The sequence below is a fragment of the Mesoplodon densirostris genome, chromosome 3, assembly GCF_025265405.1.
Source record: "Mesoplodon densirostris isolate mMesDen1 chromosome 3, mMesDen1 primary haplotype, whole genome shotgun sequence".
In the NCBI taxonomy this organism is placed as follows: Eukaryota; Metazoa; Chordata; class Mammalia; order Artiodactyla; family Ziphiidae; genus Mesoplodon; species Mesoplodon densirostris.
In genome coordinates this window covers 128,935,844-128,951,519 of record NC_082663.1, presented here as the reverse complement: position 1 = coordinate 128,951,519, position 15,676 = coordinate 128,935,844, and the positions used below count along the sequence as shown (strand labels likewise).

The window sequence follows — 15,676 nt, the reverse complement described above, 5'->3', positions numbered from 1 at the left end:
TTGCAAAATCAGGGCCCATAATGTACACAAGGCAAGCAGTCTGAGTGGTGAGCATTCAGGGTGAAGCCCTGTACTGGGGAGGCCCTGGGAAAGGGGCTGCAGAAGAGTGGGGCCAGAGGACGGGAGGTGGGTGGGCAGTCCCTCTCAGCTCTAGCCATTCCTGCCATGGAAGAACTGGACACGGAGTTGACTCTCCAAGAGAAGCCAAACGGATCTCTTGAACAGTAAATGTAGGCTTCCATGTCGAATGTTGAAGAAAAATACCATACGGGGCAGAGAAAGCATGTCTATAACAGTCTGATGTCTTGTGCTACCAGTTTGCAGCCTCTGTTTCAGTGCTTTCTTTTAGTTGAGCCCACCTCCTGCCCTGTGCAGAAACCTCTTCTGTTAGAAGACCAAGGTGAAAAGAAAGCTCTCACCTTCTCCCATCTGGTACCCAGAAGCATCTGGAACACCCTGATCCTCATAATCCTTGTTCTGAGGAAATATTAATGATTTAATCTCCCAAGCTCACTCTCTCTCCTCTGCAGCCACACCAGTGAGATTCACAGACAAGACCCAGAGAAGTCTGGGTTGGAGCAGAACGCATCCTGACTCAGTATTGTCACAAAAAAAGAGGCCAGCCTCAGCCCCCTCCACAGAAATAGGCAGTAGAATTCCCAGCCATGGGCGAGGTGACGGCAGAGGAGGTGGAGAGGTTCCTGGACTCCAATGTCAGCTTTGCCAAAAAGTACTACAACCTCCGCTATCGGGCCAAGGTCATCTCGGACCTCCTGGGGCCCGGGGAGGCAGCCGTGGACTTCAGCAACTACCACTCGCTGAGCAGCGTGGAGGAGAGTGAAATCATCTTCGACCTCCTGCGGGACTTTCAGGAGAATCTGCAGGCCGAGAAATGCATCTTCAACGTCATGAAGAAGCTGTGTTTCCTCCTGCAGGCAGACCGCATGAGCCTGTTCATGTACAGGGCCCGAAATGGCATTGCAGAGCTGGCCACCCGGCTCTTCAACGTCCACAAGGATGCTGTCCTCGAGGAGTGCCTGGTGGTGCCCGACTCAGAGATCGTGTTCCCCCTGGACATGGGAGTGGTGGGCCATGTCGCACTCTCTAAAAAGATCGTGAACGTCCCCAACACAGAGCAGGTAACCTCTTCCCCATGAGAGGGAGGGCAGGGAGGCATTATTCCATGGGGTTCTGGGGTGCAAGGGGGATGCGGAGCTGCTAGCCACCAAGACCGGGCTGGTGACAACTTGGCACTTTTCTTTCTTTTTTTACTTGTTTACTGATGACTTTCTGTTTTGAAAAAAATAATCAAATGTAGAAGAGTTCAAAAATAGTACCAAGAACTGTATATTTTTCATCCAAATTCACCAGCTATTCACAACTCACCACATTTGCTTTATGTCTCCATTTTTTCCGACCCATTCAGGAGTCAACATATCCTTTTAACCACAGGTACTTTGCTGTGTACTTCCAGAACAGGGACATTTCTTACATATCCAAACACAATGATCAAATTCAGGAAATGTGACACTGATACAATACTATTATCTAATAAACAGTCCATATTCAGTTTTTGCCAATCATCTCAATGATACCCACATAGCACTGTCTCTTTAGTCTCCTCTAATCTGAAACAGTTTCTTGATCTATCTTTGTTTTCCATGATGCTTATGTTTTTGAAGGGTGCGGGCCGACTATTCTGTAGAAATGTACCTCCACTTGGGCTTGTCTGAAGTGTCTTCATGTTTAGATTCAGGCTATGCATTTCTGGCAGGTATATCATAGAGGGGATGTTGTGTTTTTCTTCATGCTTTGCATCGAGGGACATAGGATGGCAGTCTGTCTCATCAAGGAAATGTCAAATTGACCACTTGGTTAAGCACTTGGCTCTGTCTTCTAAGAGTCCAGTGTTCCATGGGATTCTCCTGGTAGCTCTGACAAAGACTTCTTTGATCACCTAGAGCAAATCACTTAATGCAGTTCTCCCCATAGCCCTCTGCCAGGGTCAATTCCTACTCATCCTTCAGATCTCAGCTTAAAGGTCACTTCCTCAGGGAGACCCTCCCAGGTCCCTTTGTTAGTTTCCTTCCTAAAACCATCTATCACAATAAGCCCTGGAGGCCAGGGACCATGCCTGTCTTATTCTTCACTTTATCCCAGGAGCCAGCAAATGTCTGGGACAAAGCACATGCTCAGTGAACACTTGGCAAAAAGACTCACAATCAAGTAATTATGCAATAATCCCTTTAACACCTGGGCCTTTGTGGGAAATGGTTTTCTTTGAAGCACACTGGGCTGGATCTCCCATGGGGTTCATCTCTCCTTGGCCCTCCAGGGGTAAGGGTAATAGTTCTGCACCCAGGGGGCTTCCCTGAGGACTCATCCAACTGGACTGGAGTCTGTTTTCCCTTCGATTCTCTCTAGACTTTAACTGTAGCCAACATGGGTTGTCACAGTCTTATAACTGATTATCCCTGTTTTACAGATGATGAAACTGAAATCCAGAAAAGTTAAGTCACTTTTTCTCCGAGTCACAGAGATAAAAAGTGGCAGAGCAGGCATCTGAATTCAGGCGGCGCTCTGGCTGGTGCCCACACCCTTCACTCCTCTGCTGTTCTATACCTCCGCCTTATCTAGAATACGAGAGCATTAAAGGAAGTGCAGTTTACAACAGGTCATTTCAAATTGTATGGCAGAAGGTTAAGATGTTAAGCTTTGAGGTCAGATCCGGGTGTGTATCAAGACTCAGTCACTTTCTAAGAACATGGCCTAGGCAAATTGTTTAGCCTGTTTGGGCTCACTTCCTAATTTATAAAATGGAGGGAGATACCTAGTTTCTCTAAGTGCTGTTGTAGGATCAAATGAGGGAATTATTTCTCATCTAGCAAAGTTCTTGGCACATAGAAATGGCTTTTACTGGCAGCTCATCTTCCTTGTTAATATAATTACTATTTTGTTGTTGCTGTTAAGGGTCTATTTATTCTAAGGGATGAACGCTGTACCAGGTCTGCGTGGGATTTGGAGAAGAATCCAGTCCTGCTCTTCTGGAGCTTTCAGTTTAGATTCTATTTGTGGGGAAAACAGAGAACAGAGGTGCCGAAAGCTTCTATGGACCCTGGTGTTGAGGGACTGAGGATTTAGGAAGGTTCTCTAATTCTAAAATATCCCTAAGAGTTTGCTGAGCCCTGCGCTAAGGAACAGCTTGCTGTTTCCTGTTCAGCCCTGAAGTTCACTCTGGATGTGATGGCTGTGCTCCCCCAGAAGATTTCTGGACATGCAGCCTCCTTGGTGGGTGCCCTCAGGCTTGGAATGAAGTCAGTCCAGGTCAGCAAGCCTGTGTCCTCCACATGTGCATGTGTTCTTCCTTGAGATATCGTACTTTATTTGGGCCTTTGGATAGAAACTGGGAGTTGGATGGAGAAGGGGCAGGAACATGGTGTAGACTGGGGTCTGGGTCATCCCTGAACCACCAACAAGTGATACTCTTAGCCTTTAGCCCCACCCCCGCCCCCCAAAACCTGGGACATGCTTATAATCATTGAATTTTAAAAATGTGAAACCATGAACGGAGTTTCCCAGGGTTGGAATGTGGTTCCCATGCCCTAGCACATTCCTACTTATCCTTGGGATCTCCTCAGGGAGACTTGTCATTAGGGCTGCCAGATAAAATATAATATGCCCAGTTAAATTTGAATTTTAGATAAGCAAAGAGTACTATTTCAGTATGTGTTTTGTGCCGTCTCAAACTGCCAATAATCAATGTTGTGGTTGGACCAGGCCTTGTGGTTCTTATGATGAATGCAAGATACCCTTCAGCACTAACCATCAGGAAACTTTGAAAAAATAAAGGTTTATTACTTACAAGACCTGGAAATTATATAGCACACCTGGGGCCACACAGGGAGGTCTCAGGTAGAGAGGGAGAGTGGGGTCCAGCCTAGGGTTTTTATGGGGGTCGAGGGTAGGGGCATAGGCTTCCACAGGCTCACTTTTTATTAGTTAATTTAAAACATAAGAGCAGAAATTTAAATCATGGTAAGAGAAATTAGAAAATAAAAAGTGGCCCCAAATGATCAGTTATCGAGATCAACCAAGATCTTCAAAATAAAGGAGCCTCAGTGGGAGGAGGTGGCCTGGCTCTTTATCTCGTGTGTGGCTGACAGCGTGTTTATTTGAGATAGCCAAATAGCCATATTTGAGGTGGATGTCTCAGCAATCAAAGCCTAAGTCATGCACTTAAATTACAAAAGTGAAAATAAACAAAAACAAAAAACTACAAAAAGTGTCAAGCTCACACTACCGTACACCTCTGCAATATTTACGATATACTAAAAAATTACTTACCTGAAATTCAAATTGAATTAGTCATCCTGTGTTTATCTGCTAAATCTGGCAACCCTACTTGCCATTCAGTATTTGTTTGTGTATTTATTCTTTACCCTTTCTCCTTAGGAAAGCCCACAAGGCCTGTTTGTTGCTGTGCGTCTTCTTTACCACTGGTCCCCAGACCTAGTCCAGTGCCTGGGACAGAGTGGGTACTCATTACAGTTTATTGAGTGAATGAATAAATGATGGCCCTGTCCCAGTGGGCTGTGATATTGTGATTTATAAAAAGAAATATTTATTTGGTCTTTGTCCTGGTTCCTGGCACAGAACTGATCCTTGTAATTTCCTGAGTGATAGAACCACCTGGCACTGAGCTCCTAAATCCTTTGGAATTTCCTAGGTGGTCAGTGGTCTTTTGTTCTAATGTGGGGACTCTTGGTGGGCTCCTGGATGGGGGCCAGTCATGAGAAAGATCAAGGCATGATTAGACACTTGAAACTTTCAGCCCATCCTCCATTCTCTTAAGAGGGGAGAAGGGCTGGAAATGGAGTTAATAATCTATCATGCCTTTGTGATGAAACTGCCATAAAAATCCATAAAAGTACAGGGTTCACAGAGCTTCAGGATTGGTGAATACATGCATGTGCTGGGAGGGTGGCGCATACCCCAACTCCAGGGGGACAGAAGCTCCTGCACGCAGGACCCTTCTGGATCTCACCTTATATATCTCTTCATTGGACGGTTCACCTGTACCCTTATTATACAATAAACCTGTAAACGTAAATACTTCCCTGAGATCTATGAGCTGTTCTAGCAAGTTATCAAACCCAAGGAGGAACCTCGATTTATAGTCAGTCAGGCAGAAGTACAGATGGCAACCTGTGACTTGTATTTGGTATCTGAAGTGGGGGCACTCTTCTGGGACTGAACCCTTTCACTGGTAGGTTCTGATTCTCCAGGTAAACAGTGTCAGAACTGAACTGAATTGTTCGATACCCAACTAGTGTCAGAGAATTGGCCAGGGTGGAAAAAAACACCTACTCATCTAGTTTGAGAAGTGTTGTGAGTGTGACAGTAGTGTGAGAGTAAAGGAGAACAATGAGCTTTTTCTAGACACTGACAAATCCCACTTCTGAAGACTGAACCTGAAAACACTGCCATTTCCAGAGAATCTTACATCTGTTGTCTTGCTCTCCTTCCCTCACTATGGCACCTGGAACCCAGCATGCCAGGCCGGAAAGAAACCTCGAGGAGGACCTACCTGGTCCAAACACTCCAACTTTAGCAAAAGGAAAACTGAAGCTCAGAGAGGTTTCGGCTACTGCCAGTTTACTGACTGGCTCATGAAGCCACTCAGACAACAAGTCCCTCCCTCCTAGGGCCCCAGGACATCACCCATCTGGTGGGGGCCTCCTTCACACTATGGTTTGAATTGTGAGTGCATGTTTTACATGATGTCCCCACTGTACAGTGATAACCCATTGATAACTCACCTTTCTTACTGATCTTGGCATATCTAATGCCTCTCACAGAGCCAGTGCTCAGCAAATATAAGTGAATGAATGAATCAATCCAGCAATGAATCAATCAGTGTATCAATGAATAAATTAATTAATGAACACAGTGGCTGTGCCATTTACCAGCAGGGAGATAATTGTCTATAAAACATGGAAGGAGAGAATTCTGTGTGACAGGGCAGATGTGAGGGTTAATGAATTGTCTGGCTCTGGGCCAAGTACATCATTATTATCCAATAAATAGATGTCATCATGGGATGCAACAGAGCTTGGCACTGCGAATGTTTGAAAAGAGGAACTGGGGTTTCCAGGAATGAGAAGCAGTCTTGCATTACATTGGAATAAAATCTAAGCTCTTTACAGTGGCCCTGTCAGATAAGGCCTCTGCCCAGCTCTCTGACTTCCTTACCCTCCCATCTCCCTCACTACACTGGTCTTCTTCCTGTTTTGCAGATCAGCCAACTCACTGCCCTCTCCTGGCCTTTGCATTCTCTGTGCTCTCTGCCTGGAATGCATTTCACCTGCCTGGCTCCTCTGAGCCTTCAGCTCTCCGCTTACCTCCTGGAGAAGCGTCCCTACCCACCATGACTGACCAAAGCAGCTTCAATCTGCCACCACTTCCATCACTGTCTATAGCATCATCCAGTTTCTCTCCTTCAAAGCAGCTGTTTACTTGCTTTTTGTCTGCCCACCCCATTTGAATGGAAGCTTCACTAGGGAAAGACATCCACCCTTCTTGTTCACCGCCTAACCTGAGGGTCTAGAACAGTGCCTAGCCTACAATAGAAGGCACTCTGTTAATGCTAACTGAATGAATGAACAACTTTGGGCTTTCCTTAGCTCGACTTCTGATTCCTGGGCTTTAAAATAAACAGTTTGAGCTAAATTGTTTCTAAGGCCCCTCCGTCTCTGATACGCTGAGGTTCTATGACACGGTTGTTTAGAACACTGTATATGCTGAAAATACAAGGATGACAATGGCAATGTAAACACCAGTCAATTGGCAGCTGTACTATCTGTGAGAAAGTTCCAGGGCCAAGAACTCAGTGGGAGAGAAGGTACTAGTGGATTTAGTAATCTCTGCCTCAGATGAGGGTAAGGCCCAAGTACTGTTTTCCTTGATGGAAGTGAATATTGCAAGACTGAACTGACTTCATGAAATGAATCTGAGCATGCCCCACTCAGGCCTGTGTTTAGGGATTCATCAGTGTCCTTAGAGAGAGACGTGGAAAACCTCTGTGGCTAATGCCTCTTTAGAGATTTTGCTTAATCCTTGAACACTAATTCAAGTAGGGCACTACAGGCTTCTCTTAATTCCTTTACCCTTCACCTGGTTTGAGACAGCTTCCTTGACAATAGTGTCTGCTTATTTAATCCCACTCCAACTGGAAGAAATTAACAGATGCAGAGCAGCACACTCTGAACTTCTACATTGTGGAAAAAGTACCACACACCCGGTTCTAGCAAAGCTCTGTGAAACTGGCTCTATGAAATACATTTCCCTTCTCAGAACAGCATGAACTGTATATGTCTGGGCTGGCTTGTGTCCAAGCAATGCTGACCGTTGGGAAACTTCACAGTGCTACCAGGAAACAGAAAGGTGGATTCTTTGGGATTTAAGACAATTCGGGTTCTGTCTCCCCTTTTTCTGACCACCCGGACTGCAACGCCCTGTACTGGCCTCCATGTTTGCCTTCAGGGTGAGGTGTGTGGGGGGGTGTGCTCCTCTGTACTTCCACTACTTTGAGCCAACACTTATGTCCTGCATTACTATTACTGATTTATCTGTGTGCTGGCCTGAATCTTAGTCTTCTCTGTATCCCTAGCGCTTAGCCTAAGGCCTGACACAAAGTGGGACTTCCATTAAGATTTGTGAAATGGGGGCTTCCCGGGTGGCGCAGTGGTTAAGAATCCGCCAGCCAATGCAGGGGACACAAGTTTGAGCCCTGGTCCAGGAAGATTCCACATGCCGCAGAGCAACTAAGCCCGTGTGCCACAACTACTGAACCTGCCCTCTAGAGCCCGCGAGCCACAACTACTGAGCCCATGTGTTACAACTACTGAGCCTGTGGGCCACAACTACTGAAGCCCGCGCACCTAGAGCCCGTGCTCCGCAACAAGACAAGCCACCGCAATGAGAAGCCCACACACCGCAACAAAGAGTAGCCCCCGCTCACAACTAGAGAAAGCCCGCGTGCAGCAACGAACACCCAACGCAGCCAAAAAAAAAAAGATTTGTGAAATGGGGATATCCATTGGACTGGCTGTGTGGTGCTAGAACTGGATTGGGAAAAAAGCTGAAAGTAACAAACTATTTGGTTCAATGACCTAGACCCAGGTCTGCCCTTATCCAGCCTTCCCTGAAAGGCAGCAGAGCTGAGGGCAGGTTCTGGAATCACACACACAAACAAGTAGTAAGTAACGTTAACTTTCTTGAGTTTCAGTTTCCCCTGCTGTAAGATGGATTACTAATGGTCCCATCTCACAGGCTTTTGGGAGGAATAAAGTGAGCTGATGCAGGCAAAGCGCCACACACAATACCTACTAGCAACTATGATTATTATACTCACTAAGGTCTTTTCCGCACTCAAGTTTCTATTTTGGGCTAAACTGCCATCACCTCAAGAGAGCCTTCTCGAAAACTTCCTCCACAGATAAAGTCAACCCTCCACCCCCATCCTTGGGCCCCTACAGTGCTGTGCTCACTTTGTCTCCACAGCCCTTAGTGGGTCGTATTTCAGAATTTCTTCTACTGGATTTTGGAGGCTTCCAGGGCAGAAATCATCTCTAATTGCCTTCCCCCACTGAAGCGGAGTAGATGGAAATGTCTTCATTCTTTTGTCAACAAGAGAATGGGGAGCCCCCTTACCCTACCCCTACCGTGGGCACCTGGGGCTCTGTGTTGTTTTACTGTCTTTGCTCTTCATCTGCCCACTCAGGCTTGTCTCTGTCTTCCTTCAGGATGAGCATTTCTGTGACTTCGTGGACACCCTCACAGAGTATCAGACTAAGAATATCTTGGCTTCTCCCATAATGAATGGGAAGGACGTGGTGGCCATAATCATGGCTGTGAATAAAGTGGATGGGCCCCACTTCACCAAGGGAGATGAAGAGGTAAGAATGCTTTAGAAATTGCTGGGGTGGCCATGCTAGCACATTCTCCCAGCTCACAAATCCTCTGACCCTTGCTATTTGGCCTGGCCTCGGTTTTCCCATCTGTAACACAAAGAAGTTAGTAGTCTGATGCTCTGTGAGGAAGGCAGGGCAGGATAATCATTAAGATGTTGGACTTTGGAGCCAAGAACGTAGGGAAAATTGTTCTGGTTCTGCTAATATCTGTTTGACTTGGGCATGTTGCATAATTTCTCTGAACCTCAGTTTTCTTATTTGTAAAATGGAGATGATTTTTTAGTATCTCTTATATAGAGTATCTATAGTATCTCTTGAGGTAGTTGTGATGACCAAGTAAGATAACATACATAAGTGACTTATCACAGGGCCTGCGAACTCCATAAATAGTAGCAATTTTTCATGAATACACCCCTATTAACGTAGACATTCTGTAAGTTTTTCCCTCTTATAATGCATCATTTTATGAGTCAGCCTTCCATGATCCATCTGCTCAAACTGTCTCAGATGAAGCTTTGAAAATGTTCAGACTTATTTGCTGATGGTGGAAGTGGCCAGAGGAGGAATTTCTCCTTCTCATCTGTTTCCCCTCATGCTGTTTGATTTTCAGATTCTTCTCAAGTACCTCAATTTTGCAAATATAATCATGAAGGTGTTCCACCTGAGTTACCTGCACAACTGTGAGACTCGGCGCGGCCAGGTAAAGGGCTTGGCTCATTGGAATGGACTGGATGTGTCCTTTTACTGAAGCATTGATATGCTCAACTGGAAAGGCAGTGATAATAAAAGTGCCTGGGAACCATCATACTGTCTCTGCTCAGCACCTCTGGGGTTCATGAGGTAGTAGATGTTTGTAAAGCTGTATCCCAGACTGATTGCATGAACACGCTTTCAAGTCAGGCAGCTTGGATTTGAATCCCTGCTAAGCCATTTACTAGCCCTAAGAGCAAATCACTTAACCTCTCCGAGCTTCAGTCTCCCCATTTGAAAAATGGGGAAACTTATGGGATAATGTATGTAGGGCACTTGTGCTCAGCCAATGTTTGTTATTATCATTCTTATTAACAACCTAGGAGATAAAAGAAATGGGAAGAGTTGGACCCAGTAGAAGCTGCCCAGTTATTCACCTCTCTGAACCTCAGTTTCTCCATCTATAAAATGGGGACAATTATTGTATCTCTTGGTTATTGTGAGCTGCTGCTCTGTGCCTCAGAAACACTGACTATGTTTTTGTATTTTTTCAGATACTACTGTGGTCTGGGAGCAAAGTCTTTGAAGAACTTACGGACATTGAGAGGCAGTTCCACAAAGCCCTGTACACAGTCCGAGCCTTCCTCAACTGTGACAGATACTCCGTGGGGCTCTTGGACATGACCAAGCAGAAGGTGAGAAGACCTCAGGAGCAGACATTTCCAAGAACAGGTTAAATATATAGAACAGGTTAAATAGCAGACATTTCCAAGAACAGGTTATATATTTAACAGGTTAAATATAACAGGTTAAATATATACATTTCCAAGAACAGGTTAAATATATACCAGGTGGAGCCCAGACTTCTGTCACAAATTCAGTTCTCAGGGAAGAGTCTGGGAGGATGTGGATGGTTGTGAAAAGATTTTCATAGGTCTTTTACACTGAGAAGAGGACTACCAACCTTTAAAGAGGAAAAGTCATTCTAGGGCACAGGGGAGTAAAAATAACCTGTATCTTCCCTAGTCTGTTGGAAAAAAAATGAGTATGTGAGAAGAAGGCGTGATGAGGTGGTGAAGGTAGGTGATAAAGAAGTTTCCATGCAGGATGAAAGTCCAGAAAGAAGAAAGTTGCCAACTTCAGGAATTCTCAGAAAATTCACTCAAAGGTGGGCAGAAACATTTCCTATGGTGTATGGAGCCCAAGGCTCATCCAGGCAATTGAAGTGGATGCATATGCTTAGATCTGGTCTCTCAGAATGCTCTGGGGTCACATTGGCTAAGGCGGCAGAGACTCAACTGGCCCCCAGTCATGTTCTTCAGCTAGCTTTTCCCAAACCAACTCTCCCATTGCTCTTTCTCTACCTGTCCCTGCCTCCTGGAGCTAATCATTTTCTGCCTTGGAACGGAGTTCCAGAGTTATCTAGCTATGTGATTTCCTCTCCCAAAGTCCCAAGATCCCTGTCAGTTTCATTTTGCGTGTTTTATCGTGCTGCGTGTGGTACACAGCCCAGTGGAGACCCTCTAAATATTTGGTCGAATGAATAAATGAATTGCAGAATCCGGGGTTGGAAAAGAACTTAGGTCTAGTCCAGAGGCTCCCAAATGTGACAGTAAATTAGAATCTTCTGAAGAACTGTTTAAAAATTGCTGGGCTAATCATCAAAAAGTCTACAAACAATAAATACTGGAGAGGGTGTGAAGAAAAGGGAACCCTCCTACACCACTGGTGGGAGTGTAAATTGGTACAGCCACTATGGAGAAGAGTACGGAGGTTCCACAGAAAGCTAAAAATAAAATTACCATATGATCCAGCAATCCCACTCCTGGGCATATATCTGGACAAAACTATAATTCAAAACGATACATGCACCCCTATGTTCATAGCAGCACTATTCACAATAACCAAGACATGGAAGCAACCAGAATGTCCATAGACAGAAGAATGTATAAAGAAGATGTGGTACATATATACAATGGAATATTACTAAACCACAAAAAAGAATGAAATAATGCCATTTGCAGCAACATGGATGGACCTAGAGATTATTATGCTAAGTGAAGTAAGTCAGACAAAGACAAATATCATATGGTATCACTTATATGTGGAATCTAAAGAAAAAAATGACACAAATGAACTTATTTATGAAACAGAAACAGACTCACAGACTTCAAAAACAAACTTATGGGGCTTCCCTGGTGGTGCAGTGGTTGAGAATCTGCCTGCCAATGCAGGGGACATGGGTTCGAGCCCTGGTCTGGGAAGATCCCACGTGCCGTGGAGCAACTGGGCCCGTGAGCCACAATTACTGAGCCTGCACGTCTGGAGCCTGTGCTCCACAGCAAGAGAGGCCGCGATAGTGAGAGGCCCACGCACCGCGATGAAGAGTGGCCCCCGCTTGCCACAACTAGAGAAAGCCCTTGCACAGAAACGAAGACCCAACACAGCCATAAATAAATAAATTTAAAAAAAAAAGAAAACTTATGGTTACCAAAGGGGAAATGTGGAGAGGAGGGATAAATTAGGAGTTTGGGATTAACATATACACACTAGTGTGTGTATGCAGGGGACACGGGTTCGTGCCCCGGTCCGGGAAGATCCCACGTGCCGCGGAGCAGCTGGGCCTGTGAGCCATGGCTGCTGAGCCTGCGCCTCCGGAGCCTGTGCTCCACAACGGGAGAGGCCACAACAGTGAGAGGCTCGCGTACCGCAAAAAAAGAAAAGAAAAGAAAAGCCCACAGCCACATATTTTCACGGATGAATTCCACCAAATATTCAAAGAAAAATTAATGCCAATCCTTCACAAACTCTTACAAAAATAAAAGAGGATGGAACATTTCCCTACTCATTCTATGAGGCCAGTATTACCCTGATACCAAAGATATCACAAGAAAAAACCCTACAGACTAAAAACCCTACAGAATACAGATGCAAAAAATCTTCAACAAAATACTAGCAAAATAAAACCCTGGTCACATATAAAAACCATGGTCAATTGATTTTCAACAAGGGTGCCAACACCATTCAAAGGGGAAAGAATAGTACTTTTAACAAATGGTGCTGGAATAACTGGATATCCACATGCTAAAGAATGAATTTGGGGTCCTACTTCACATCATATACAAAAATTAATTCGAAATGGAGCATAACCCTTTACATAGATGTAAATCTTTGTGGCCTTGGATTAGGCAACAGTTTCTTGGATATGACATCAAAAGCACTAGTAACCAGAGGAAAACCAGATAAATTGGGCTCCATCAAAATTTAAAACATTTGTGCTTGAAAGGACACTAATGAAGAAAGTGAAAAGACAATCCACAGAAAAGGAGAAAATATTTGCAAATCGTATGTCTGATAAGGGTCTAGTATGTAGAATATAAAAAGAACTCTTAAAATTAGGAGTATGGACAGACTTAGAGAATGAACTTATGGTTACCAAGGGGGAAGGGTGGGGAGAAGGAATAGTTAGGGAGTTTGAGATAGACGTGTACACACTGCTGTCTTTAAAATGGATAACCAGGTGGGTCTCTGCCGGGGACATGCGGAGAGTGAGGGGCCTGCGGGCCTGGGTGCACCAGGCTGCTGTGAGGCCCACAGGGGAGGCCACGCCCGGCCCCAGGCCCCCACATGGGAGGCAGCCCCTCTGCAGGCCTCGGCTGGTGGAGTCGGGGGGGACGGAGTGGCATGAATGCCAATGTCTTTGCTGGGACCACGAAAGACCCCAGTGCCTTGGTGCTGAAGATGGGCGTGGACGCAAGGGGCATCACCTCCATCAGGAGAGGTGCCGAGGCCAAGGCTGTTTTGCCCAAGAAGCAGAAGCTGAAGCTGAGGCATAAGAGGTGGCTGTAGAGGAATGCAGTTTCAATCCCTGGTCTGGGAACTAATCCCATATGCAGCGGGGCAACTAAGCCTACGCGCTGCAAATACTGAGCCTGCGTGCTTGGCGCCACAACCAGAGAGAAGCCTGCGCACCAAAACGAAGAGCCCATGCGCCGCAAGGAAGAGCCAGCGCAGCCTAAATAAAATTTTAAAAAAGAAATAAAATAAAATAAAATAAAATGGATAACCAACAAGGACCTACTGTATAGCACAGGGAACTCTGCTCAACGTTATGTGGCAGCCTGGCTGAGTCACTCTGCTGTGCACCTGAAACTATCACAACATTCTTAATTGGCTATACTCTAATATAAAAGAAAAAGTTTTAAAAAAATTAGGAGTATGGGATTAACAGATATGAATTACTATACGTAAAATAGATAAGCAACAAGGATTTACTGTATAGCACAGGGAACTATACTCAATATCTTGTGATAACCTATAATGGAAAAAAATATATATATAACAATCACTTCGCTGCACACCTGAAACTAACACAAAATTATAAATCCACTATACTTCAATTTTTTTTTAAGTGTGATGTTTTGCTCATGAAGAAAAAAAAAACCTCCTACAACTCAAGAATAAAAAGATAACCCAATTTAAAAAAATAAAGTAAAATGAAATAAATAAACATTGCTGGGTTACACGATAGTCTGCCTTTTTTTACATAATGTTCTGTGAACATAATTTTTATCAGTATATGTGGATTTTTTTAAGTCAACATACATACACATAACACACACAGAAAAGAGCACTAATTACAGGAGAATACTTCGATGAATTACCACAGAATGAACATCCCACTTAACTACCACCAAGATCAAGAAATAGAACATAACTGGCCCCTCAGAAGCCCCTTTCTTACCCCTTTCTAGTAACTCCCACCCCTTCCTCCCTAAAGATAACCACTATCTGACCTTTAAAACCATGTTAGTTTTGCCTATTTTTGAAGTTCATATAAATGGAATCATATAAATACATACTCTTTTGCATCTGGATTCTTTTGATCAACATTTGGGTTGTAAGATTCATTCTTATTGCTCCTCATAGCATTAGTTCATTAATTTTCATTCTTGTGGAATATTCCATTATATGAATAATCTGCAAAGTATTTATTTATTCTACTGTTGATGGACATTTGCATTTTCATGTTTGGGCTTTTATGAATATTGCTATTATGAACACTCTAGTACATAGTTTTTGGTACACAGTTGTACCCATTTCCCATTTCAGTTAGGAATTTACCTGGGAGTAGAAATTCTGGGTAATAGCTTTTTTTTAAAAATATTTATTTATTCATGGCCACGTCGGGTCTTAGTTGCAGCATGCAGGATCTTTCCTTGTGGTGCACGGGCTTCTCTCTAGTTGTGGTGCACGGGCTTCTCTCTAGTTGTGGTGCATGGGCTCCAGAGCACATGGGCTCAGTAGTTTGCGACACACAGGCTCTCTAGTTGAGGTGTGCGGTCTCAGTAGTTGTGGCACACGGGTTTAGTTGCCCCGTGGCATGTGGGATCTCAGTTCCCTGACCAGGGATCGAACCTGCGTCCCCTGCATTGGAAGGCAGGTTGTCAACCACTGGACCACCAGGGAAGTCCCTAGCTTTTTTTCAATTGAAGTACAGCTGATGTACAATATTATGTAAGTTACTGGTGTACAATATAGTGATTCACAATTGTTAAAGGTAAGAATTACCTTTAATATTACTTCTCTGGGTAATAGTTTTAATAGATATTGCCAATCTGATTTTCAAAATTATTGTACCATTTTACCCTCCCACCAGCAATGTAGGGGGCGTCCTCACAAATACTTGGTATTGCCATCTTACTAATTTAGCCATTTTGGTGGGTGTGCAGTGTTATCTCTTTGGGTATTAATATGTGTCACCTAATGACCAGGAAGTTTTATGTTTACTGACCATTTGGATATCTTTTGTGAAGTGCCTGTTCAAGTCTTTTCCCCATTTTTTTTTATTCTATTGTATGTTTTTATCTTACTTATTTGCCAGAGTTCTTAACAAATTCTGGATATGGGTCCTCTGTTGAATGCAACATTGCAAATATCTTCTCCCATACTGTGCTCTCATTATCTTATGTTTTTATAAATGTAAGTTTTAAATTATAATGTAGCCCAATTTA

At 44.2% G+C, this 15,676-nt stretch overlaps 1 protein-coding gene across 2 annotated transcripts in view; it reads left to right on the top strand.

Moving 5' to 3' along the window:
- Window positions 1-665: 665 nt before the first annotated feature.
- PDE6A (phosphodiesterase 6A) overlaps window positions 666-15,676 on the top strand; it is a 66,797-nt gene continuing 51,786 nt past the window's right edge. The window contains exons 1-4 of one of the 2 annotated variants that reach the window (XM_060092051.1): window positions 666-1,139; window positions 8,805-8,957; window positions 9,583-9,672; window positions 10,217-10,357. In XM_060092051.1, coding sequence (XP_059948034.1) covers window positions 666-1,139; window positions 8,805-8,957; window positions 9,583-9,672; window positions 10,217-10,357 — 858 coding nt within the window. The remainder of the gene's footprint in view (window positions 1,140-8,804; window positions 8,958-9,582; window positions 9,673-10,216; window positions 10,358-15,676) is intronic. The other variant, XM_060092052.1, reaches the window with a different exon arrangement.